This window comes from Aricia agestis, chromosome 14 (genome assembly GCF_905147365.1).
Source record: "Aricia agestis chromosome 14, ilAriAges1.1, whole genome shotgun sequence".
NCBI classification, from domain to species: domain Eukaryota; kingdom Metazoa; phylum Arthropoda; class Insecta; order Lepidoptera; family Lycaenidae; genus Aricia; species Aricia agestis.
The window spans coordinates 1,261,972-1,289,646 of record NC_056419.1 but is presented as its reverse complement, the minus strand read 5'-3'; the positions used below and the strand labels follow the sequence as shown (position 1 = coordinate 1,289,646).

The following is a 27,675-nucleotide window of genomic DNA, read 5'->3' as shown; positions in this document are numbered from 1 at the left end:
ACATTATCGAATCGAAAGTCATGTTAACCATTCACAAATCACAAGTCATTACCTACGTTTTCAGAAAGTAGACGTATAATATTGTCAACTAACGTGCCTTCTATTTATAATAACTTAGATATAAAAAGTATCTTGTGTCCTTTCCCGGGCAAATCGGTTGGGCGTGAAGAGGTACTACAGACAGACAGATAGACTGACACACTTTCGCATTGATAATATTATATCGACTAAGAGCTGACGACCAAATCGGTCATGTGGCTTCAGCTGCATTAAAACTCCGTTAGCTACTTCCCTGAACAACCTTTTCTGATAATCTGCGATTCGACGATTCTTGCCGTCAGGCGCGGTCGAAGCCTGAAAGGGGGGGGGGGGTCACTCACTAGTCACTACACTAACATTTCTTTTTTATGTGCGGTCCTTTTATTATTTGGAAAGATTTTGAGATTTTTCAATTTGGCCTTAGATTTTGGGGGGACTACGTCCCTGTGGGCTGTGACCCCCCTCCTCCCCTTCGGACCGCGCCTGCTGGCCGTGGCGGTGGCGGTGTGTGAAAGGGCCCATAGAAATAGGTACAACTTACAAGGATGAGTAATGCAGCGGCACCGCTGCCGCTGCGGCGTCGCGAGCAAGGAGCCTTATGCCCATTACTTATGGTTAAATTTGAATGCGAAATAACCATAGCATGCTGTCAGAATTTTTCCAAACACCTTCAGACCATTGTATAAACACTCTGTCGCCCTTATCTCAACTACATAAGGTCCACTTCGAAAATGACAACCGTATCGCTTTTCCCTATCAACGCTGCCACACACGCGCGGCGCCCGCGGCAGTGGTCGGACATGTCTCAGTGGTGCTAGTAGTTGCTAGTGGTTGCGAGTGGTTGCTAGTGGTTCTAGTGGTGCTAGTGGTTGCTAGTTGCTAGTGGTTGCTAGTGGTCATGAAGAAGGAGGTGAATCTTGACGAGGTGCTGGTGGAGGTTGGGGAGTTCGGTTGGTACCAGGTCCGGATATACGGGCTGATCCTCCTGCCGATTTTCTTCAGTGCGGTTTACAGCAGTCAATACATTTTTGCTGCTGCAGCGGTGGATTACAGGTGGGTTTTAACTTTTAAGTAAATAAATAAATATAAATATATAAAATATCTTTCTTTTCTTTAAAGATATAATAAATACCCTTTTTGAACATTTTGAACGTCGAGACTACGGGACTACGGGAACCCCGGCGAGAAGAACCGGCGAAAGAAACTCGCACGGGGCCATCTTTTACAATCTTTTACCAAAAAGATGGGAACATTTTTCTTTTCAAATAAAAAAATATATAGATGGATGGATGGTAAACAACCTAATATTTACACAGTAAAATATGTAACTTAAATACTTATATATTTCTTAATTACTTATTAGATAAGTAGTGCATATTGTAAACTTACAAATGAGTGGTACTTAGGTCAATAAGCAGAAAAGTATTTCAGAAAACATTAATTGTTTAAAAATTCAGAAATAAAAACACGTTTTTTGCACATAAATTTCCTTACACAGTAAGCATAATATCTAAGGCGTTCACGGTAAAATAGTAATTTCTTCGAGGTGTCGTATCTATATTTATTCAAATCGTTGGTTTAGAAATAATGTTTACTTCAAAAATATAATATTTTGGTAAAATATTATATTCTTTCAGTCAGTTTAAACCAGTTAACAATAATAAACAAGTTTAAAGTTTCATATCTGCGTGAGAATCAGTGCGGTAGCCGGTAGGTACAATAAATATAATTTGTAATAATAATTAAGCGTGTTTTAAATAATAATTATTACGATTAAAGGTTTCCCCATACGATTTTTCTTCAAAATATGGTCTTGGGGCCTGTTTCATCTCTTCCTGATAAAGTGCCGGATACTATCCACAATTTATTTGACAGATTCTCCATACTCTATCTGTCAAGTTATGTGGTGGATAGCCTATCCGGCACTTATCAGTGAAACAGGCCCAGTATTATTTTTTATGAGACAAGCAATATGGGAAATGCTTTCCGCATTCCCGGCGGATTGGGGACATCGGTCGGGGTATGTGGAACTTTCCAGGCAAGAAATCTTCTCATCCCCATGATGCTGCACTCTCCGCGTAAGGCAAAGTAGCGAGAATCCATCAAAATTCTGCCAGATACTATACAAATCTACCATCTACATTGAAAAAAATCAGCTAAGTGCGAGTTGGACTCGCGCACGAAGGGTTCCGTACCGTTATAGAGCAAAAATAGGCAAAAAATTGTGTTTTTGTATGCGAAGGGGGGCCTTAAATTTTTATTTTATTAAATTTTTATTATTATTATTATCAAAGTATACATAATATAATTAAGGCCTTTGTAAAAATTTCAACCTACCTGTTGCCATTATTGTTACCGAGCAAAAAAGACCAAAAAATCACGTTTGCTATACAGCAAACGTGAACTCCCATACGGGAGCCCCCCTTAAATATTAATTTTATTTTTAATATTTGTTGTTATAGCGGCAACAGATATACTTACACAATCTGTGAAAATTTCAGAAGTCTAGCTATAGCGTTTCTTGAGATACAGCCTGGAGACAGACAGACGGGCAGACAACGAAGTCTTAGTAATAGGGTCCTGTTTTTATCCTTTTGGTACGGAACCCTAAAAATGATAATCATACCCTTTAGCCAAGACATTTCCTTTATTGCTACTTTATAGAATCGCCGATCAAAATGTATCGAATTGATTTAAGCGTTCGATAATACGAAGATGCGTTCGACTCGTGTAATGTCAATTACATACATTTTGATCGGCGATTCTATAAAGATGCGATAAAGAAAACGCCTCGGCTAAAGGGCCAAGTGGGCAATTTGTTTCGTATGCAAGGAAGAGGTAAAAGAGACAGGAAAATTGTATCTTCGTTGCCGAAGGCTTCGCGGCTTGTACTTCCGGGTAATTATTGTTATTGATTTTGATCCAAAATAATTAAATCATTATTATGACATTTCCTGGACGAAATACAAAATAAAATATTATTATCTATAACAAAATACCTGTATACGTAGGTTGTCAACCTAAGCTGATTCGTACGATATCTAAGGTTTTCGATAAAAACGTAGAATCTCTTCTGATATTTGTTTTCAAACAATATATTATTTTGAACGCAAACTAAACAAAAATACAAAATATACTACTTACCAGAACCCTGGGCGCCGAAGATATCTCGGCCAGGGCGCTGGTACTGATAAAACCGGCACTGATCTCTGAAACTACGATAAGTGCGATTCAGGATTGTGCGCTGTTTGGTCTCCTAAACAATGCCGAATTTATATTTTTTATGAGAGTAGCTACTCTCATAAAAAATATAAAATAGGCCACTTTATTTCCGCCGCCCCAAATCGGTAATGCCTTTAAAGACGCCGCTGACATCCTAGGACGCTGCCGCCCCTAGGCCACGGCCTATAACCACATGCTAGGGGAGATTGTTAAAGAGGTGCTCTCAAAACGAGGATATACGACCATTGGTGACTTTTTAGTGGTAAACGCGTAGACTTGTGTCTTGGTGGGGTTGAATTGGACTAAGTTATGTCTACACCATTCAGAGACTTTCTCCAATGAATTCTCTATTTTAGGCACAAGTTCGTTTCGATTCTCAATGACATTTACCCGAGAAATATTGGGGGAGCTGCCTGCCTAGCATACGCCAACGAGATATGTCACTCTCGAGATAATTAAAAACTACTTGTCTCATAATGTCAACATCTCGACATTATCTCGACAAAACTCTATAAAAATGTGTTATTTCGATGATAGATCTACGCGGGAAAAAATGTTTGTCATGCTAGGGTCAACAGAGATTGTAAATAATAGCTTAGTTTTATTCCCTCTTTTTGTTTACACTTAGATTTAAGATTTCATATTAGTAATTCCTATTGGAAAATGTTTATCTTGTGTCTCATTTTTATAATATTGCTGTCCCTTTCGCACGGGAATGTAGTGTGTTTCACACAATTGTTATTGCTGTATCTTTCTTGCATAGTTGCACTCGAACTATTGTTGTCTCTTTTTTACATGGCTTTATTTTACACATTTTATTGTTTATTTATCTTATAAGAATGTTTGTTTACCATTGTATTAGCTTATAAGAATCCCATTTGATGTCATATTATGTGTAAAATGTTATATTTCAATAAACGGACTGCATTCGTTCGACAACAACCGATAGAACCCCACGGGTTCTAACGGTACAAAATTTCCTATATAAACACGCACTTTCTCGGTGCATACACATTCACTTCCGACAAGCTAAGCAGATGCATGCGTAAGCCCTGCTCCACCACACTCCGCTCCAAGCAGTACCAAGTTCACTCCTGTGTTTCCTTCTCGTCTCCTGCACCTCCTTCTCCAGAAATCTTCTATCCGGCATCCTTCACCTTCAAGATACAGTCCACTGCTCTGCCACCCGGCGACCACGGCCCCGCCGAGTTTGTCGTGTCGCCAACAACTGGTCCTTCAGAAGCCGGATCACTGCGTCAGCTCGTGAAGAAAGAAGCTCGCCCTGAAGATTGCAGCCAGCCCTGGAGAAGAGAGAAGCTCGCCCTGAAGACGGCAGCCCAGTCCCGGAGAAGAGAGAAGACTGAAGAGAGAAAACACAGGAGAAGAGACGAAGCCCCTGCAGCCAAGGCCAGCGTCTACCTTCTGAAGAAAGAAGAAAGAAACAAGTACGCGCGAGTGTTGGTGGTTGGCTTTGCTTACCTCCACCAATTACTTGGAAGCAATCCTCATTAACGTGCGTGGCCACCTAGCGGTGTTAAACGGCCCCTGCAGAGCGCACGGAAGCATTGTGGATGACCTGACGCCTCCGCACACCTACCCAGGTGAACAGTCAGACCCCGCCGGCACGGTACGGTAACGCTCTGGGGCCACAAGTTGGCACGCAACGACGGGTGCGGACATTCCTCCCGCACTCTGATGCACCCGTGAGCGCCCGCGCCCTCTACCGGGAGGTTCCTACCTTCCTATTCCCTGCATTCCTATTCCCGGTTCGGCGTCACCGCGGTAGCAAGCTGACCGGGCTGTTAGTAGTAGGCTTGGTAGGTCGCGTTACGTATAGGTAAAGACATTAAGTGAAGTGAAAGTGAAAAGTGTTAGTTTTAAGGTTAGGGCCCCTCGTGCGCAATGGAGAACGCGCGTGTGTTGCGCTCGGGCAAGTCCACGCCCTCGCGGGAAGAGACGCCATCGTCAGGGCAGACCACGACCCACGAGACCAACACATGGAGCAGAGGCACCGGCGTTGAAGACACGACGGAGAGCAGCACGCGTACCGACGCTAGGGCCAAACTAAATTCAGTACCCGCACAAATCGACAACGTAGTCGAAAATGTAGGAAGTGCGCCGGGCACTATAGTTAACGTCCCCGGGGACAGAGCAAGCAGCAAATTATCCGCGTTGCAGGCCGAATTAGAGTATCACAACTCCGAACTAGCACGGGCTAGGGCGGCGTCCGCAGCTGCCATGAGTCGGCTGGAAATAGCTAGGATAGAGCTAGGAGAATCCACCGACGCGGACCAGCCACCCAGATCGAATAAAACCCGAGTTGAAGGCTGGATCTCGGAGCAATGTGTTAGGCCGTCAACAAGCGCTCAAAACCCGGGACGAGACCCGCGTCCGACCGAAAACATCGAACCGCGCGCCGGTAACACGTCGCTTAGCGACATGACATTGCTAGCCAACGCGATAGTTCAAGCGGTCAATTCGAGTAGGTCGGAAGCGACGCCTAAATTCATTCATGAGTTGCCCCACTTCGACGGAACAATTACGGAGTGGATGGCGTTTAAATCCGTTTTTAATGACACCGCGGATATGTTCTCGGACATTCAAAATGTAGCTAGGTTAAGAAAAGCATTAAGAGGCGCGGCCCGCGAAACAGTTAGATCTTTGCTATACACAGTATCGGACCCGTACGAAATAATAGATACGCTAGAACGGCGATACGGCAGGCCAGAACTACTTATTCTCTCCGAAATCGAAAACATAAAACGTTTACCCCGTATGACGGAAGACGGGCGCAATGTTAGTAGTTTCGCGAGTAAAATATCAAACACGGTAGCGGCCATAAAGTCACTTAACCAGCCACAATATTTGTATTCTCCCGAGTTAGTGGGTCGAATAGTCGACAAGTTAAATATTATTTTAAAATATAAGTGGTACGAGTTCAAATCTGAACGACCCGGAGCACCGGAGCTCGAATTAATGGCTAGATTTTTAAATATTATGGCGGATCAGTGCGGCGCGATGTTCGCGTACGAAACAGCTAGGGAGGAAAGGAGAGGCAAGATGAAACCTCGCGCGGTAAACACGACTCGCACACGGACTCATAGATCGACGCGTTATGATAGCGATAGTTCCTGTGATAGATCAGATTGCGAAGTCACGTACGAGCCGCGTAATACCGTGGCAGCCGCGTTCAAACCCTCAGCTAAAAAGGCCGAACCATTCAGGCCGAAGCATCGCACGCCGCGCCCCGCGACAGAGGCGCCACGCTCCGCGACGGAAGCGCCGTCAAACTCGTCCAATAGAAATAATTGTCCCGTATGTTCAGGCTCCCATACGACTATTAATTGTGCAGATTTTATTAAACTTAGCGTATCGGAAAGATGGGACGCAGCTAAAAATAGTAAACTTTGCTTTAGATGTCTAAATAACTCGCACGGGAGAACTATCAGATGTAAATATATTCCGTGCGGCATAAACGGTTGCGAAGCGTCTCATAATAAGCTATTACACGGCAGCGGCAGTGCAGCGCCGCCCGCAAGCGGCAATGTTAGCTCAATAAATCACGTTCGTGCGTCAAACACCTACCTCAAAGTAGTGCCGGTTGAGATAAGTGGCCCAGTGGGCACCACCGCTACATACGCCTTGCTGGACGAGGGCTCTACATTGACCCTAGTTGAGCGTACGGTAGCGGACAGTGTAGCACCCAGGGGTCGCAGCCAGCTACTTAAGTTGGAAGGGGTAGGCGGTAACCAAATTGACGACCCCGAATCGTGCAACATATCGCTAACAATCCGCGGCGCGTGTAGTCGAAATCTAGAAAAAATGAACGCGAGCACGATTAGTAATTTGAACCTTACGCCGCAGTCCGTAAGCAAGGACCTAGTTAGACAGTGCAGCCACCTAGCGGAATTAGAAGACGAACTGTGTTACGAGCAGGCTAAGCCTACGATACTTATCGGCCAAGATAACTGGCACTTAATTACGTCTCGACAATTACGTATCGGAAATAAGGGCCAGCCAGTGGCGTCGTTAACTAAATTAGGATGGGTCCTGCACGGGCAGGACGCAAGCTCGCGTAATTTAAATAATATTCAGTTCATAAGTCACGTAAGAACGTCGCAGTCCGAGGATCCCGCGTTTGAATTGATAAGGAATTATTTTAGCATAGAGTCGTTAGGTATAGAGCCGCGTAAACCTAAAGCGGATCCGGACGAGCGCGCGTTAACTGTTTTAAATAGAACTTGCAATAAAATGAACGATTGCGATCGGTATGAGTCAGGCTTATTGTGGAAAACCGACAATGAAGTAATGCCGGACAATAAGAAACAAGCCCTAAGCCGTCTGTACAATCTAGAGAACAAATTAGATAAAAACTTAAACTTAAAAATAGAGTATTCGAAACAAGTAAATAACTTGCTAAGTTCGGGTTACGCAGAACTAGTAAGCACCCCAGCCACATCACCTCGCACCTGGTACTTACCTCATTTTTCAGTGGTTCATCCCCAAAAAGGTAAGGTGCGACTGGTTTTTGACGCTGCGGCTAAATGTGGGGGAAAATGTTTGAATGATGCGCTACTAACCGGGCCCGACTTATTGCAGTCGCTTTTCGGCGTTTTGGTTAGGTTCCGCGAAGGAAAAATAGCAGTAGTAGCGGACATCAAAGAGATGTTCTTACAAATAAAAGTGATTGATTCGGATCGCGACAGCCTTCGTTTTCTGTGGCGAGGCGACGATAGAAACATCCCCCCGCGAGAATACCGTATGACCTCGCTTATTTTTGGGGCAGCCTCATCGCCGTGCGTGGCCATTCATGTTAAAAATAAAAACGCGCAAAACTTTAGTTCAGAGTACCCGAAGGTAGCTAAAGCTGCGGAACGGAACTTTTATATGGACGATTACTTAGACTCATTCGACGACGCGGACGAAGCCAGGCAAGCGGTCAATGCCATGTATAGGATTAACTTAGGCGCTTCGTTCGAGTTACGCGGTTGGGCGTCGAATGTGCCCGAAGTAATAAAAGACGTTTCCGATAAGCGAATTAGCGGCGCGACGACTTTAGGAAAAAGCGATACAGAGAGGACTTTAGGTCTCATTTGGAACCACGCTCGCGACACTCTAGGATTTAACGTGAATCTCAGAAACACGCCATCTAGTGTAATTTCAGGGGAAATTTTACCCACCAAGAGGCAAGTCACTAGCGCCGTCATGTCGGTTTTCGACCCGTTAGGATTAGTTTCGCCGGTAACTATGGTAGGTAAGTGCCTCATTCAGGAAATATGGCGTAGTGGCGTAGGTTGGGACGATCCTATAACTAAGGAACACCACATTACGTGGATGTCGTTTATTAATAATTTAAACTTGCTGAGGACTTTCGAAATAGAAAGATACGTACCTGCCCCGCCCTCTGGCGAGGGGGAGTTACACATATTTTGCGATGCTAGCGAAAAAGTTTATTCGGCCGCAGTTTATTTCGTTGGCATGAATAATAACACAAAGACGGCTAGATTAGTTACGGGAAAGGCGAAAGTAGCGCCGTTGAAACCAATTTCGATACCGCGATTAGAGTTGCAAGCCGCGGTTCTTGGTTCCCGCTTAGCAGAGTCAGTAAAACGGGAATCTGACTACAAAATTACAAAGTCGTATTACTGGTCGGATTCAAAAACGGTATTAGCTTGGATTAGGTCCGATCCGCGTACTTTCAAGTCGTTTGTCGCGCACCGGCTAGCCGAGATCGAAAGTACAACGACCCCGGCCGACTGGCGATGGGTGCCGAGCGCCGACAACGTCGCGGACGACGCTACCAAGGGCATTCCGGTGAATTTTAGTTCGACACACAGATGGTTTACAGGACCTAGCTTTATTTTAGACGACCCCGCGACATGGCCGTGCGAAAAGCGGACCGCGGCTCCCTTACCCCCTTCAGGGGAGGAGAGAATAATTAAGCAGGTTCACGTCTGTGTAGACCATGTAAATAACGATTACTTGCCTAAAGTTGAAAGGTTTTCGAAGTATAAGCGCCTGGTACGCGCTGCTGCCACCGTCTTGCTCTCGGCTGAGGCATTTAAAGCCAAATTGCTCAAGAGAAAAGTAAATACGGAAATCTCTCCTGATCACATCAGACTAGCAGAATTGCTGCTTATCAAGAGGAGTCAGAACATCTCGTTCGCGGACGATATAAAGACGATAGAGGCTGGGCAACGACCTCCGAAGAGGTCCCCCTTTCACAAACTTGCTGTGAAACTCGACCGCAGCGGGATATTATACCTCGATAGCAGAGTTAAGGAAGAATATAATCTGCCTGTCCTACATGCGAAGGAAGAATTTACCCGACTGTTAGTGCATCACACGCACGCAGTATTTAACCACGGCAATCACCAAACCGTGATGAACGAGCTCCGACAGCGCTACCACATAATTGGACTACGCAGCATCCTTCGCTATATATGCAACAAGTGTCAATGGTGTAGAACCTACAGGGGAACTCCCTCTAAAATTCCCCTGGGTGACTTACCTCCTGAAAGACTGGCCCATAATCAGCCACCGTTCACAGCCTTGGCGGTTGACTATTTTGGCCCAATGCACGTCACGATCGGGCGAAGACGCGAAAAGCGGTGGGGCGCACTTTACACGTGCCTCACCACTCGGGCCGTGCATCTGGAGCTGGTGCCTTCCCTATCTGCATCCTCCATGATTATGAGCTTGCGCCGAATGATGTCCCGCCGTGGCACTCCGACGGTCATATATAGCGACAACGGAACCAACTTCGTGGGCGCCGAGAAAGAAGTGACGGAAGCTCTTCGACAAAATGACGACGCGATGAAGGTCTTCGCCTCCGGAAAACAGATAATTTGGAAAAGAATACCCCCTGGGGCCCCGAACATGGGCGGCGCCTGGGAGAGATTAGTGAGATCTGTGAAGGCGGCATTACGAGTCACCTTAACAGAAAAGACGCCCCCAGATGAAGTGTTGCATACGCTGTTGCTGGAAGCAGAACATGTCATAAATACGAGACCGTTAACACCAGTAAATCCTGATCTAAACGAGGAATCACTGACCCCAAATCACTTCCTAATTGGGAGGTCAAGCGGGATGATACCTTTCGGCTCGTATAAAGACTACACAGCAGATAGTCGCTCGTGGAAAGCTGCGCAAAAGTTGGCCGAAGCGTTCTGGGCTCGATGGGTAGCAGAGTACAAACCCCAATTGATGCCTCGGCTCGGCAACCCGCAGCACAGCAACCTCAACCCCGGAGACATCGTTATAATATGTGATAGAACGATGCCCCGTGGAATATGGCCTAGAGGTGAAATAATAAAGACTTTCCCAGGTCCAGACGGGCGGGTTAGAGTAGCAGAAGTCCGTACAGCCGCCGGACTAATTCGTCGCCCAGCCTCTCGTCTGATTCTCGTAAGCAGCCAGGAATAAAACGTTTCGGTGCTTGCGCACGAGGGGGAGACTGTAAATAATAGCTTAGTTTTATTCCCTCTTTTTGTTTACACTTAGATTTAAGATTTCATATTAGTAATTCCTATTGGAAAATGTTTATCTTGTGTCTCATTTTTATAATATTGCTGTCCCTTTCGCACGGGAATGTAGTGTGTTTCACACAATTGTTATTGCTGTATCTTTCTTGCATAGTTGCACTCGAACTATTGTTGTCTCTTTTTTACATGGCTTTATTTTACACATTTTATTGTTTATTTATCTTATAAGAATGTTTGTTTACCATTGTATTAGCTTATAAGAATCCCATTTGATGTCATATTATGTGTAAAATGTTATATTTCAATAAACGGACTGCATTCGTTCGACAACAACCGATAGAACCCCACGGGTTCTAACGGTACAAAATTTCCTATATAAACACGCACTTTCTCGGTGCATACACATTCACTTCCGACAAGCTAAGCAGATGCATGCGTAAGCCCTGCTCCACCACACTCCGCTCCAAGCAGTACCAAGTTCACTCCTGTGTTTCCTTCTCGTCTCCTGCACCTCCTTCTCCAGAAATCTTCTATCCGGCATCCTTCACCTTCAAGATACAGTCCACTGCTCTGCCACCCGGCGACCACGGCCCCGCCGAGTTTGTCGTGTCGCCAACAGAGATGAAGAGACAAACCATCAAACATCGAGAAAACATGTAGAGTGAGATATCTCGTTGGCGTATGCTAAGCAGGCTGGTATATACAGCATCACCTGTACTATCTGTGCTGCTGTATATACCAGTCTGTCTGTAACATGTCATTGATATGCAGTATGAATAGGGTAGGCCCTACATACAGTCCTGAGGGACACCAGCATGAACAGAGTGAGTTTCAGAGCATTCGCCGTCAACTACGCCTTACGCTTCTATCTGCTAAGAAACTTGTGCCTCTCCCTTCGACTCAATTGCTTGAGCCCAACGATGAGTTAGGTACGCCAAGAGATCACCAGCCGAGCGACCTTTACGGAAACTCGTACTGTTTGTCGCTTAGTAATCCCTGGCCGTCCAAGTATCGAAGAAGCTGGCTATTGATCAGTGGCGTAGCTAGGTAACCTAGGGCCCTGGGTCAACCTAAAAAATGGGGCCCCACTGCTATGTAAACGGATAAAGTTTTTATTTAATAAAAGTATGAAATATACAAAAATAATTTAAAAATAATAATCTAATATAATAATATCCTTCTTCTTAAATCTTAAAATGCTAAGCAACTACAGCTCTTTCTTGTGCACTGCAAAGGCAGGTACTAAAAGTATTATTAAAGAGTACCAACATACATTACAATAATTAATACTTGGTGTAGGTTTGGCTAACAAAACGAAATAGGGAAGATTCAAGGGAACCTGATGGTCCAATACGTTATCTGCAATAAAAATATATTTTGATATCTATCTTGTCGGATTTAGTTTTTTTTTAAAGTGGTGTCCGATTTGCCAGTGAAGTTTAATAGATCCCAACGTTTGATGTTGTTTCCGAAAAGGTTATAGAAATATTTCTGGTAAGGATTCGAGGGCCCCCTGCGCTTGAGGGCCCCAGGGCCTAGCCCCTAAGGCCCAATTCACACCGGATCGGCAGCGGCCGGCAGCGGCGCGAAGAGCACTTTTAGTCTGAAATAATTTTAAACTTTATTTACATACTTATAACTACTAGTATCGCTTGAAAACTTCAAAAGTGCTCGAGGCGCCGCGGGCGGCCGCGCGCGACCGTCGGCGGAAAGTGCTCGCGGCTTCCCGCGACCGCGCGCGTCGTCGCGAGGTGCCGCGAGCACTTTCCGCCGACGGACGCGCGGTGCACAGTGGATCGAAAATCGAGTATCCTAGACATAAGAACTTGAATTTCCAGATGTCATTTTTTTGGGCTGAAATATGGTCTCCTAGTTGTTATTACATCATAAAATGTAAAAAGACGCAGCTACGTGTAATAATTGAGTCCGCGTCCTTGAGCGCTAGCGAAAGGACGTGTCTGGCGTGCGCGTACGCGTGACAATATTTTCGCGATGTCGTCTACACTGAAATGTTCATCATGTAATATAGTGATCTGTGAACTGCTTGCTTTTGTTTAAAACAAGCAAGATGTTATGGACGAAAAGTCCCTTGTGACTTTGTACTTAAATAGTTTTTCTAGTAAAGACATTGACAGTGCCAAGTCTTTGTTGTTTAGTGCTGTTTCGCAACGAAAAATAACTAGAAAAAAGGCTATGAAGTCATAAAAAGATCTACATGATGTGATCGCTGTTTTTAAAGAGTCTAACCCAGAAGATTTGCCCGTTCTTGTAGCCAAAGATCTGCAAAAGCTTCCACCGCTGACATTCGATCATATCGATGCGTCTAGATTGTTGAAAGATATTATTGTTCTTAAAAATGAACTACAGACAATTGAGGATAATTACGTTACATGTCAACAATTGCAGGACATGAAGACTGAGATATTATGCAAAAATAATTCAGAATGCAATAATAATTCAGAATCAGTTATGTCAGGAACAGAGTTTTTTATTAATACCAAAAGAGGAGGTGGATGCCAAAATAGTTTTTGTATGGATAGTGGACTGGTAGGCCTACCGCATATTACCACAGAATCGCAACAAAGCGAAGTACGTGACGTAGTGGAAGACCAACATCCTGCATCTCTTTCACACCCGAGTACATTGCAGCGTTCCTTGTCGCCAACTGATAAGAGAAGCTCAGTGATTGCATCACAAGATAACGAATATGTATTTAATGATCATACAAATAAGGTTGAATCTACGCCGGACAAAAATAGTCGTAAAACCTTAGCTGAAGTTGTGGCGTCTAATAATTGTCAATGTAAATCAATTAATGATAAGCCAATAACAGACGATTGGACTCGAGTACCTACAGCGTAAACGCATGAAAAACAAGTTTGTTAGCAATCAAGGCAAGGCATATATTGAACCAGCTGTAAAATTTAAGGCGGCAAATATAATAGTCCTGTTGTTTATAAACAATGTTGATAAGAATACCACCGAGCAGGATATAATTGAATACATTAGCAATAAAACACAAGTAGAGGTGAATTTAAGAAAATTGCAACATAAAGAGTTAAAACCTTTTAATTCTTTCATTGTCTACGTACCGAAAAATAAAATATCTTTGTTTTTAAATGATACCCTGTGGCCTGAGGGTGTTACGTTTCGGCGTTTTGTTAATCTTTAGAAGACCTCTAAACACACCAGTGATGGTATTTCAGTAAATACACAATAATTATGGATAGCGGTGCTACGAAATTTGTTACTTTTAATTGTAGATCACTGATAAGATCGACTGAGTGTATTCGATCTTTATGCAAAACAGCTGACATAATCGCATTACAAGAGACATGTTTGCTCCCACACGATATTCCTTTGCTGGGCACGGTGGACTTGGATTTTGATTATGTCGGAAAATCAGCTATAGATATGTCAAAGGACATACTGCGTGGGCGTCCATATGGAGGTGTGGCAATCTTGTGGCGGAAAAACCTATTCACTTCTGTGACACCTGTGAAATGTGTTAGTGATCGGATTATTGCTGTTAAGGTAACACTAGGGCAATGCACTTTCTTAATATTTTCCGTGTATATGCCTACGGATCAACAAACGAACTTAGTGGAATTTACTCATTGCTTGGATGAGTTGCATGCTATTATTGACAGTTGTGATGTGGAATATGCATATATATTGGGCGACTTTAATGCCCAACCGGGTAGACGGTTTGGTGATGAACTATTGAACTTTTGTGAGATACAGGATTGGATCTGTGCTGATGTCCAATTACTAGGATTAAACTCTAATTCGTATACATATGTTAGTGACAGTCATGGAACGAATAGTTGGCTTGACCATTGTATTGTAACACAGTAATACATACTATCGTAAATGGAAATATAAATTATAATGTATTCTGGTCAGACCATTTTCCGCTTGAAATACAGTGTAACCTAGGGGTTTTGAGATCACAAATTGTACATCCAGCTAAAAATATTTCTAACAATATTATTTGGAGCGAGAGGGATGATTCTCAAATATCTTTATACACTGAATATTGTAATAAAAAGTTAAAGGAGATTGATTTTCCTGAGATTTTTAGAATCTGTGCCAATACTTTGTGTGATATTCCTAGTCATAAAAATGTGTTACTAGATATGTACAATAGCCTTATAAATTATCTGAGCGAAGCTTCTATACTTAGTGCTAAACAAAAACGTCTTGATAAACACAAAAACAAGTACATCTGTGGTTGGAATAAATATGTGAAGGCTGCACATAGTGACGCTCGTTTCTGGTTTAAATATTGGGTATTGTTTATTAAACCAAAAAATTGTTATATTTATAATAAGATGTGTGAGACTAGACATAATTTCAAAAGCAAGCTGAAGTGGTGTCAAAATAATAAAATACAGATAAAAATGAATATTTTGGCCAAACATCACTCAACTAAAAATTTTTCTAGCTTTTGGAAACAAACTAAGCTATTAAACCCTAAAGCTCCATCGGTTGTGGAAGGTCTAAGTGAACCCTCGTTGATAGCAGAAATGTTCAAAGATTATTTTAAAGTAGAATCACCTATGAGTGCAGCCTGTAATAGTTCTAACAGCTTTAAAAATTGTAATGTACATTGTGTGCGCAGAAAATCCGTTGTGATTAAAGCGGAGGAGATAAGACAGATTTTAAAGAAGATGACAAAAGGAAAATCGCCGGGGCACGACCATTTAAGTATTGAACACCTTCAATGTGCTGGTCCTCACCTGCCTCAAGTTCTAGCTATGTTCTTCTCTCTCTGCTTGAATCATGGATACTTACCTGAGAGCATGCTTAAAACTGTAGTTGTACCAGTAGTCAAAAATAAAACAGGAGATACTGGTAGTAAAGCTAATTATAGACCAATATCCCTGGCAACTACTGTGGCAAAGGTACTGGACAGGCTGCTTTGTCAGCACTTGAGGGCCCATATAAATCTAAATGATGCCCAATTTGGTTTTAGGCCGGGTCTGTCTACTGAGGCAGCTATCCTGTGCCTCAAGCATACTGTTCAGTACTATACGACCAGGAACACTCCAGTTTATGCTCTATTTCTCGATCTGTCCAAGGCCTTTGATTTGGTCCAATACGACAAGCTCTGGAGAAAACTCCGTGAAGATACGAATCTGCCATATGCATGTAATACGTTTTTATTACAATTTGTTTTTGAAATTAGAATAAACGTTGTGTTGTTCTGAAATAAGAAGTTTTATTATTATTCTCTATTATACTACAACATAATACTATAATTCTATAACATAACATAATTTGACCATACCTGAAATAAGAAAAACGACAATTAAAGTTTATTCTAAACTATTTTTTACTATTAATCTTAAAATATGAAAACTCTTGAAAAATATGAAAACTTGCTCGGTAATGCTTGTCAGTTGTCACAGATAAAACTCCTTCGGCTTCTCCTCTTGATGTTTGTCAAATTGTGGCACAATTAATTTTTGCCACTATGAATGGGCGCCAATTTTAAATAAGGAAATATTATTTCCTTTATATCTCCCCCCCTCAGAAAAAAAAATCATAAAGATTTTTCAGCCAAATCCACTAGGCACTGCAGCTGTCGAATGTTTTCTCCAATTCAGGAACGGGGATCAGCTTTGTGATGTGAAAAATATTAGATTCTGTCTTTTTATGTCCAGTATCTACTCTAAATATAGTGCTAGATAGTTTTTCTATAATTTTATATGGTCCAATTCTTAGTTCGTCTAATTTCTTTCTGTTTAGCTTATTCCCATTTTCTATGTATACATATTCACCTACTTTATATTCATGAAATTTCCTGTTTTTGTCAAATATTTTCTTATTATAATCATGTGATTTAATAGTATTTTCCAATGCTCTATTTTTGTCTCGAATCCAATCATTTTCAGATATTTTATTTTGCTTCAACTCTTTCGGTAAAATAGCAACGTCTCTTCCAAATAATAGGTAGCTCGGTGTATAGCCAGTGACTGTATGTGGGGTATCATTGTATAGCTTGACACATTCTTGGGCTATGGTTGTCCAGGCTCTTGTATTTCCCTGTTCGTTAATTTTACATCTAATTTTATTCACTAGGGTTTGATTTAGCCTCTCATTTAAGCCATTGGAAAATGGAGCATTAACCGCTGTGAATACTAGAGGTATTTGTTTTTCATCTAAATATTTCTTGAAATCTTTTGAATTTATCCCTGGGTATTGGTCCGATAGTATCATACCAATATTGAAAGTTTCAGGTATTTTTGATACTAAACTGATGAAATCATTAGCACTCTGTGTTTTGGAGGTGAGAATAAATGCATGTCTTGTGAAATGGTCGACTAACAAATGAAGATATCTTTTTGTAGATCTCGAACCTCCAAAGCCTCCAATAGTGTCTATGGAGACAATGTCGAAAGGTTTCTTTGCTGGGCCCAATTGTGACATCATACCATATTTATATTGACCTCTTGATTTATTTTTTACACATGTATCACAGTTTTTGCAAATTTTCTTAATATTTTCAAATAAATTCTTTGTTATATAATATGGACTTACAGTATTTTGCATCTGTTTCATTCCAATATGACCCAGGTTATTGTGCAATTTCTTTAAAAACTTCATGCTAAATTCTTCTGATATAATAACTTTTTCCTTTTCTCTACTTTTCTTAAAGTAAATATTGCACTTTTCAATCAATTTACTTTTGTTATTTTGAATATGAACATTTTTATTTTGATCTAATATAATATCTTCCAATGTAATTAAGTTAACAGTTTTTAGTTTTTCTTCTATATTATTATCTGGTTCTAATACCGGATTCCTGCTTAGACAGTCAGCTTCTATGTTTTGTTTTCCAGGTGCATATTTTATTTTGAAATCGTACTGTGACAGATAGTAAGTTAAATCACCTAAGTCTTCATCTGGTCGAGCTTTTAAATTTAAGTTTTCTAGTGGCTTATGATCAGTGTAGACAGTGAATGATCTTCCTATCAGCCAAAATTGCCAATACCTAACTGCTTCTTTGATGGCTAGACATTCAAGGTATATTGCTTTTTTCTTCTTCTGTGCATTATTAAGTTTCTTTGAGAAATAAGCCACTGGCTTTTCTTCGCCATTTGGTTGTACCTGTTTCAAAATGGCACCAATGCCTTCCAATGAGGCATCTGTATATATATTTATGGGTAAATTCCTATCATAAATTTCTAGTATAGGTTTTGAACACAGTAACTTTTTTATAGTATTAAATGCTTCTTGACATTTTTCAGACCAAATGAATTTTTCATTTTTCCGAAGCAAATTATGCAAAGGGTCCAATATTTTAGCACTGTTTGGTATAAATCCATGGTAAAAATTTATTTTCCCTAAAAACTGTCGTACGTTTTTTTGAGTTTTAGGGACTGGAAATTCCATTATTGAAATTAAGTTATCATTGATTGGCCGAATAGAATTGTCTTGGATTATATGTCCCAAATATTTTACCGAGTCAGATGCGAATATGCATTTGGTAAATTTTAATCTGAAACCTTCCCTTGTAATTGCTTCCAGTAATTGTGTTAGATGGCTAATGTGTTCTTCAAATGTTTTTGAATATATCAATATATCATCGATATAATTAACAGCAAAGCCGTTTAGATGATATTTTCTTAAAATTGTACTCAATATCCTTTGGAAAATAGCTGGTGACGTTTTGAGTCCAAATGGCAAACACGTCCACTGGTAGTGCCCTTCTTGGGTAACAAAAGCTGTTTTCTTTCTGTCTTCGATACGTAGCGGGATTGCCCAAAACGCAGAATTTATATCTAGGGTTGAAAAAAATCGACAGTTTCTCGTTTTTATCATCAGATCTTCAATAAGAGGAAATGGTTGGGCCTGTGGTACCACTAATTTATTTAATTCCCTGAAATCTATACAGAGTCTTGACTTTTTGTTGTCTTCTTTTTTAAACGCTAGGGTAACGGGTGCAGCAAATGGGCTGTACGACTCTTCAATAAGTTTATTTTCCAGTAACTTAGCTACTTGTGCCTCTATTTCTTTCTTGTCCTCTACTGTGCATTTATATGGTCTCTTACTACAATATTTATCCATTATCAAATCTATCCTTGATTCATACCCATTAACTGTACCAATATCGTATTTGTCCTTTGCAAAAACATTTTTATATTTAGAAATTAATTTCATTATTTCATGCTGTTGTTCTTCCTTTAAATGCTTTATCTTTATATCAAAATCTTCTTTTATAATATGTTCATTAAAATTAATCATGTTCTGTATTTGTCTCTTATCATTTGTTGTTATTTTCTGGGATCTTTCACATGTAGGTATAGATTTATGGATGTTCAGATTTTGTGAAACTGTTAAATTTTCATTTTGAATCAGTTTATACTCTTTTATCAGGTCCAATCCAATTAAGAAATCATGATGCATTTTTTCCTCATCCATAACATAAATATCAACATTTTTTTCTAATGCAAACATTTTAATTTTCAATTTCACCAAGCCACTTGTTTCCGTAACACCACTAATTGTTTTTAAATTTGTTTCATTCTTGCCAATACCTTTTCCTTTTAATTTAAGGAATCTTGAATTTATTAATGAAACATTTGAACCAGAGTCATACACTCCATATAGTTCAAGTTTATCATCCAATTGTAGCTTGACGTATATTAATGGTGTTACAACTCGTTTTTTTGGTCAGTTATCAATTCAGCTTCAATCACAGAGTTGTTAACATGTTTATAGTCCCTTTTTTTAACTTGTCCATTTTCATTTGACCGAAACCAGCAAGTAGCTTCCGGATGGTAACGGGTACCTTTATTTAACTTGTCACATATTTTACATGGACTTTTCTCTTCATTTTTACTCACATACTTCTGGTTTTCATATTTCCTTGGAGTTATCCTACTTCTTCTGTTCATCAGGTGTTCATATTTACCGAGTTCGTTAAATAAATCTACTGTGTCTTTTTAGGATTCCCTGTCAATCTTGTTTAATATGAATTCTGGTAAACCAGCCGCAATGATATCAATTAAAGTATCTGTATCTATTGATTTTCTCATCTCCAATAATAGTTTCTCCTTTCTCATTGCATAATCCACTAGTAAACCCTCTTTATATTTAAAAGATAATGCATATATCACTGGATTCCAACCTTTATTGATAAATGAATGACAAAACTTATCTTTCCATTGCGACCAATCTGAATTCATTGATAATTTTATAATCATTGAATTGTACCAGTCTAAACAACTTTTGTCCAAAAATAATCGGAGTACTTCAATTTTACTTTCATCGGTTGTGACATCACATCGAATGCACTCTTTCTCAAACATCTCAATCCATTGACTTGCATTTGGATTTCTTGTTGTAAATTTTTCTATCACAAATTTTTCTGCTATATTTTTCAAATTCTGTTGCTTATTGCTGCTAGTTTGAGTATTTTCCAGGAACCTCACAAATATTTTTTCTAATCTTTCTGTTTCCGTTGGCAATGTATTACCAGTAAGGGATTTCTCTATACTTATTTCCTCCAAATACTGGTCATTAAATTGAATATTATTATCTGCATCTAGATAAGTTTCGGACAGTTCTTTTGACAAGGTTATCCATATTCTTCTTTTTTGGTATCGTTTCTTTAAGCTATTTTTTACTTTAGTAAAGGATGTAGTAGAACATAAGGTCTTATGATGACTAACTCCTTGTAATTCTTCTGGTATAGCATATACTTTGCTGTCCGGTGTGCCAATTGAGGTTATACATAAAATATTAGATTTTCCATCACTACTAGGCAACAAAGTAAATTCGAATTGAAGTTTTTCCATTGTTTTTTATAAACAAATTGTCGTTTTGTAATACGTTTTTATTACAATTTGTTTTTGAAATTAGAATAAACGTTGTGTTGTTCTGAAATAAGAAGTTTTATTATTATTCTCTATTATACTACAACATAATACTATAATTCTATAACATAACATAATTTGACCATACCTGAAATAAGAAAAACGACAATTAAAGTTTATTCTAAACTATTTTTTACTATTAATCTTAAAATATGAAAACTCTTGAAAAATATGAAAACTTGCTCGGTAATGCTTGTCAGTTGTCACAGATAAAACTCCTTCGGCTTCTCCTCTTGATGTTTGTCAAATTGTGGCACAATTAATTTTTGCCACTATGAATGGGCGCCAATTTTAAATAAGGAAATATTATTTCCTTTATATGCATTTATCTCAATCTTGAAGTATTGGTATGCAAATCAGAGGAATTACGTGAAGTGGGCAGGAGTACATTCTGACATGTTCAGATTGGAATGCGGGGTGAGACAGGGGGGGGGGGGGGGGGGGGGGGGGGTAAGCTCTCCAACGCTTTTCAATCTGTACATAAATGGGTTAATTGATGAGCTCAGCAGTGCTGGTGTCGGATGCTCTATTGACGGTACCTTTGTCAACAATATTAGCTACGCAGATAACATGGTCCTGCTGTGCCCATCAATAAGTGCTCTTAAGAAGCTCATTGACATCTGTGAGCGTTTCGCTACGGCCCATGGCCTTAGGCATAATACTGCCAAAAGTGAGTTGCTGGTTTTTAAAGCTGGTAACAAGAGCTATCAGGTCCCGCCTGTGACACTTAATGGTGCTGTGATTGCTCAGGTTAAAAACTTTAAATATCTGGGGCACTGGGTCGGTGAAACGCTCAAAGATGATGAGGATATGGAACGGGAGCGCAGGGCTTTATGTATAAGAGCTAATATGTTGTCCCGTAGGTTTGCCCGATGTTCCAGTAGCCTTAGCACGGCCACCAGTAGAAATGCGAAAGTATGGACAAACTGTGGACATAAACTAAAGGTGCCGGTCCGATCTTTACCGCGGCCAATCGCGACCGACAAAAATTCAATTAAAATGCCACTTTATGACAGACTATAGTATACGTCATAGAGTAGGATATTGTTTGAATTTTTAGGACTTTAGTCTGTCATAAAGTGGCATTTTAATTGAATTTTTGGGAACGAAAAAAGATCGGAACGCTATCTTAAGTTTATTTCCACAGTTTGTCCATACTTTCGCATTTCTACTGGTGGCCGTGCTAAGGCTACAGATGAGTGAAAATAACGCTTTTTAAAGCGTATTGTCATTCTCTGTACACGGGCAGCCTATGGATCAACTATAGTCAAACTACGTATAGAGCCCTGCGCACCCAGTATAATAACGCCTTCAGGGCGCTGCTGGGGCTGCCCCGACACTGTAGTGCTTCAGGGATGCTAGCTTCAGCTGACGTTGATAGTTTCTCAGCTATCATTAGGAAATGTGTGGCATCCTTGATACCTGCTGAGGACAGTAGCGGAGAGACTGGATGTGGACAGTGCTACGATGCAGCACTGGACTCGCGTCCACCTAGTTAAGGACACCAATATCACGTATAATAGTTATATTATACGTGATATTGTGCTTGCCCCATAATATATAATTATTTGTAATGTTGTATTCTTACTAACGTAGTATTTAAGTAAAATGTTTACTAACACTATATTATGGTCACAGACCGAAATAAAAACGTTTTTAATTTTTTTTTTAATAATAAGGGAGTTACAATTTTTTTATGAAAGTAAAGAACACGGATCATTTAACAAAAAAACAATAGAATATGTCAAGTAGTGTCAAGTAGTTTATACGTGGGAGAGCCATGCTTCGGCACGAATGGGCCGGCTCGACCGGATAAATACCACGTTCTCACAGAAAACCGGCGTGAAACAGCGCTTGCGCTGTGTTTCGCCGAGTGAGTGAGTTTACCGGAGGCCCAATCCCCTAACCCCTACCCTATTCTCTTCCCTACCCTCAACTATTCCCTTCCCTTCCCTTCCCTACCCTCCGCTATTACCTTATTCCCTCTTAAAAGGCCGGCAACGCACTTGCAGCTCTTCTGATGCTGCGAGTGTTCATGGGCGACGGAAGTTGCTTTCCATCAGGTGACCCATTTGCTCGTTTGCCCCCTTATTTCATAAAAAAAGTAGTTCCAGACAATTTAATTTAATTCAGTTGGAAGTTTTAAATTGTTACTGGGGACACTGGAAAATCCTGGAAAAAGAGAGGGAACTATATCACCATAATAATTTCTTTCTTCTTTCTATTTGAATTAAGTTTTTAATTAACCAAAATAAAGTACCAATGGACAGATTTTAATTAACCAAAATGAAGTACAAATGGCGCCGTAACACAAAATATGCCAAAATGTGAGTAATAATTAGTACTATAATAGTGTGTGAGGATATAACGGCCAATCATGCGATTCCAGAGATATTATGCTCATTTTTCATGTCGGCTCCATACTAAAATTTCTTAAAAAAATTATTACTTCCTTATTATTACACGTAGATGAGTCTTTTTACATTTTATTATGTAATAACAACTAGGAAAACATATTTCAGCCCAAAAAAAGACATCTGGAAATTCAAGTTCCTTTGTCTATGAAACTCGATTTTCGATCCACTGTGCGGCGCTCTGAAGGTAGCGCGCGGCCGCCAGCGGCCGCGAGCGTCCACTAGCGGCCGCCCGCGGCGACGCGAGCCGCCTCTGCCGGCCTTGCCGCGCCTCGCCGCGCCTCTTCGCGCCTCTTCGCGCCGCTGCCGATCCGGTGTGAATTGGCCCTTAGTAGCTACGCCGAGCCGCTGCTATTATAATGGATTCCATTATCTTCGAGAACAGAGAGAGGTTATAATATAGCGATTGGTCCGTAATTGGAAGGGTTTGAGCGATCACCTTTTTTGGGGATCGGGTGCACCAAGGCACCAAGGTATTTATAAATCCGGGGCTGCTCCTAAAGGATAAAACATTATTTCGGGTGTGTGAAATAGAGGTTGACTCAGTCCAGTCCTTCCGAATAAGCAGTAAGCACTCAATACTTGTATTAAATCAGTCCAGCCCTCTCGTAGGAGTTTGTCAAAAAAACTGTTTCGAAGAAAAAATAAAACCGGCCAAGTGCGTGTCGGGGCACGCGCAATATAGGGTTCCGTAGTACCGCTAGTTTTTGATAATTTTTATATGGTCAATTAATGTACATTTGTAACGTTTTACAAAACTGACAACTTCATCTCAGGCCATTTAGCCGAAACTTTACGTTTTCACTTCGTTATATTTCATCAATTTTTTACAAAAAAAATTGACATTAAACGAGTCGAACGTCAACGTCATATTATTAACAATAAATAAAATAAAATAAAAATTGTTTTATTTCTGAATAAATTTGAATCAAATATTTTCAGAATGTTGAACTACATGTTGCCTACCACCGGTTCGGGAACTAACCCGGCGGGAAGAACCGGCGTAAGAAACTCGCACGGGGCCACTTTTTAGTAAAAAAGTGGAAAATTTGTCTTTTAAAAAAATAAAATTTACAATGTAAATAACTTAATCTATACAATATGAATACACAATTGTAAGTCACATATAATAAATGTAGAAGCAGCCTTGCAAGCAGCCATCCTACTCCCAAGATGTGCTATCGTTTAGGAAATCTTTGACCGTATAGTAGGCTTTGGCACACAAACGTTCTTTAATTACTTTTTTAAATTTATTAATTGATAGATTTTGAACGTTTTCCGGGATTTTATTGTAAAGGCGTATACATTGACCTTTAAAAGATTTACTTATTTTGCTAAGTCTGATCACTGGTATTTCCAGCTTGTGCCTATTTCTAGTGTTTCTACCGTGACTATCACTTTTAGTTTTAAATTTAGTTAAATTCTTTCTAACATACAATACATTATCCAAAATGTATTGAGAAGCAACAGTTAGAATACCAATTTCTTTAAACTTTTCTCTCAGAGATTCAAAAGCTGACATTTTATAAATTGAGCGTATAGCTCGCTTCTGCAGCACAAAAATTGTATTGATGTCGGCAGCGTTTCCCCATAAAAGGATACCATAAGACATTCTACTGTGAAAATAACTAAAATAAACTAGTCTTGCCGTGTCTTCATCAGAAATTTCCCTAATTTTTCTGACTGCATATGCTGCAGAACTGAGCTTACCTGCAAGATTAGCAATATGAGGACCCCACTGTAATTTACTATCTAATGTAATGCCTAAGAATACAGTGGAGTCCACCAAATTCATTTTCTCATCATTTAATAGTAAATTGGTTTGAACTTGCCTAACATTGGGCAAAGTAAATTTTAAACATTTGGTTTTCTTAGAGTTTAAAAGTAAGTTATTAACATTAAACCAATGTACTATTTTTGAGAGAGCACTATTTACCTCGTCGTAATTTGACTGCCGTCGCTTCACTTTAAAAATAAGTGAAGTGTCATCAGCAAAAAGTACTATCTCATTATCCTTAACTAGATAAGGTAAGTCATTAATGTAGATGAGAAAAAGAAATGGTCCTAAAATGGATCCCTGTGGTACACCTAATTCTATTTTGGTCCCATTGGATCTTTTACTATTAACTTCAACCCTTTGAGTCCTATTTTTGAGGTAAGAAGTCAAAAGGCAGAGTGCTGAGTCCCTTATGCCATAGCGGTGCAATTTTTTGACTAAAGTAGCATGCTCGACACAGTCAAATGCCTTAGAGAGGTCACAAAAAATACCTAAGGCATCCTGTGACTCCTCCCAAGCTTCAAATATGCTACAAAGAAGACCTATACCAGCATCCGTTGTGGAACGACCCTTAGTAAAACCGTATTGGTTATTGTGTAATAAATTATTTAAATTAAAATGTAACAGTAATTGCTGTAAAATTATTTTTTCAAATATTTTACTAAGAGTCGGTAAAATCGAAATAGGCCGGTAATTAGTCGGATCTGATTTAATTCCCGCTTTAAATAAAGGTACGACCTTACTGTGCTTCATTAAGTCAGGAAAAACACCACTCTTAATGCAGTCATTGAAAATTATTGCCAGATGAGGAGCTATGATGTCAATTATCGATTTAATAATTTTTGTAGACATGCCCCAGAGATCAGTAGTATTTTTAATATTCAACAATTTAAAGGTATCAATAATATCTCTAGGGCTAATTTCCCTAAACTTGAAATTGACATCACATTCCTTTACATTGTCTCTGAGTAGCTTTTCAGCAGCTTCTGGTGAGGAATTTAGATTTTTTGTAGTTGAGACCGGAATGTCAGCAAAAAACTTTTCAAAAACCGTCGCAACTTCGAGATTATTTGTAATCTTTTTCTTTTCAAAGTATAATTCAAAATCAGTGTTACGACAGGTGACGTTTCCAGTCTCACCAGATATAACCTTCCATGTAGTAAGTAACGAACGCTTATGTCAATTCCATACATTTTCTTCGGCGATTCTATAACGAAGCGATAACGAAAAGATTTTGGCTCACCCCCCAGTTCCGTTCAAAGGAATTTGAACGAAAAGTTCCTTTAATACTTCGCCGAATACATTTTTTTTAGTTATTGATCTACTATTACTCAATATCTTTTGAAGTCTTCTTAGTCGTGATAGTTTTCCTTTTAAATTCAGCTATTATATATTTCTTACCCCCGTGAGTTTCTTCACATTTCCAGAAACAACCGTTTAGCTGGTAGAAGGGGGGGGGGGGGGCCCACACTGAACTCTCAACGATTTTTTCCACTTTATAACTTCATATTTCACTTACTTACTACTTACTTTCTAAATCGGAAAATGATTTTTGAATACTCATAATATTTAAAAAAAACTTATCCAACGACACCCCACACGATGGGGTGGACGCGAAAAAAAAAGTTATTCCCACTTGATGTGTAGGGGAGGTATCATAAAAATATTTTGTAAAGATTTTATGTACTATTATGTCGCTAGCACAGATCAGACAAAACAGCTTTGTAGGTCCTATAGTTTCCGAGCAAAACCGCGGACAGACAGACGGACAGACAGACGGACAGACAGACGGACAGACAGACGGACAGACAGACGGACAGACAGACGGACAGACAGACGGACAGACAGACGGACAGACAGACGGACAGACAGACGGACAGACAGACGGACAGACAGACGGACAGACAGAAGGACAGCAAGAAACTATAAGGTTGTTGTTGACTACGGAACCCTAAAATCACTCTTGTTATTGTCATAATATTAAGGTGTCCAACACCGCGTGTGGGTCCGCGAAATATGTCTTAATCCCGGCGGTAGCGCTATCAGACACGGACAAGAATTTAATCACGATTTTATTTATATAAATCAATTAATATTATCAGTTAACAGCGGCTGTACTTAGCTACTAACTAAATTTTTCCGCGGAAATTGGCAAGTTGGATCAACACTTTGATAAAATCCAATACTTTACTTAATTTTATAAATAATATGAAAGTGTGTAGCTGTCTGTCTGTCTCTCTGTTACTTCTTAACGCCCAAACCGCTACCGCCCAAAGAATATTATGCCGCAAAATACTTTCTTATTGACATGAGAAGCGCAGGTTGGAGGAAAGAAATGGCCTAATGTGGGGAAAGTTATTATTCGTAGTCTATGAGTAACATTTATGTTTTCTATAACGACTGGTACTTAAGGTGACGCCGCGATAAAGTAAAAAAACCGTGTTGGATATGTTTTAGATTGCTTGTTTTCTGAAGAAATGGAACAGCAAGAGATGGAGAAGGTTTTTGTCGCGTAATTTAAAAACCATAATTTATATATTTCATATAAGCTATCGGCAAATTAAAGAGTATTAAACCAATCTATGTACAAATTTTGGAAGCTTAAATCACTCGATCTCTCCTCTGTTGGCAAAATTAGAATTCCTTTTTTTACAGAGGTCTTTTTGATTGATTATTCTGTGTTATAAAAGTTGACCAATCGTGTTATGCTATGGGTAATTCAAAGACAAAGACATGATGAATACTGACAACTTAGCTTTTGTCATTCCTGAGAAAAATCGATATCGCTACAACCAAATTATCAAGGCGTCGCCTTAAGTACATGAAATATTCTTTTGCTATGATTTAAACTA

At 40.0% G+C, this 27,675-nt stretch overlaps 1 protein-coding gene and 2 long non-coding RNA genes across 3 annotated transcripts in view; 1 reads left to right on the top strand and 2 right to left on the bottom strand.

Annotated features, from left to right (window-relative positions):
- Window positions 1–823: 823 nt before the first annotated feature.
- Window positions 824–27,675, top strand: part of LOC121733977 (organic cation transporter protein-like) — a 41,470-nt gene continuing 14,618 nt past the window's right edge. The window contains exon 1 of the mRNA XM_042124392.1: window positions 824–1,092. Coding sequence (XP_041980326.1) covers window positions 938–1,092 — 155 coding nt within the window. The 5' untranslated portion in view covers window positions 824–937. The remainder of the gene's footprint in view (window positions 1,093–27,675) is intronic.
- Window positions 9,874–27,004, bottom strand: LOC121733992. Its single transcript, XR_006036633.1, has 3 exons — window positions 26,992–27,004; window positions 26,339–26,348; window positions 9,874–10,744 (listed from the first exon to the last, which is right to left on the bottom strand). It is a non-coding gene; the product is annotated as an uncharacterized LOC121733992 (long non-coding RNA).
- LOC121733994 lies at window positions 19,309–20,957 on the bottom strand. The gene is made up of 2 exons (XR_006036635.1): window positions 20,721–20,957; window positions 19,309–20,636 (listed from the first exon to the last, which is right to left on the bottom strand). It is a non-coding gene; the product is annotated as an uncharacterized LOC121733994 (long non-coding RNA).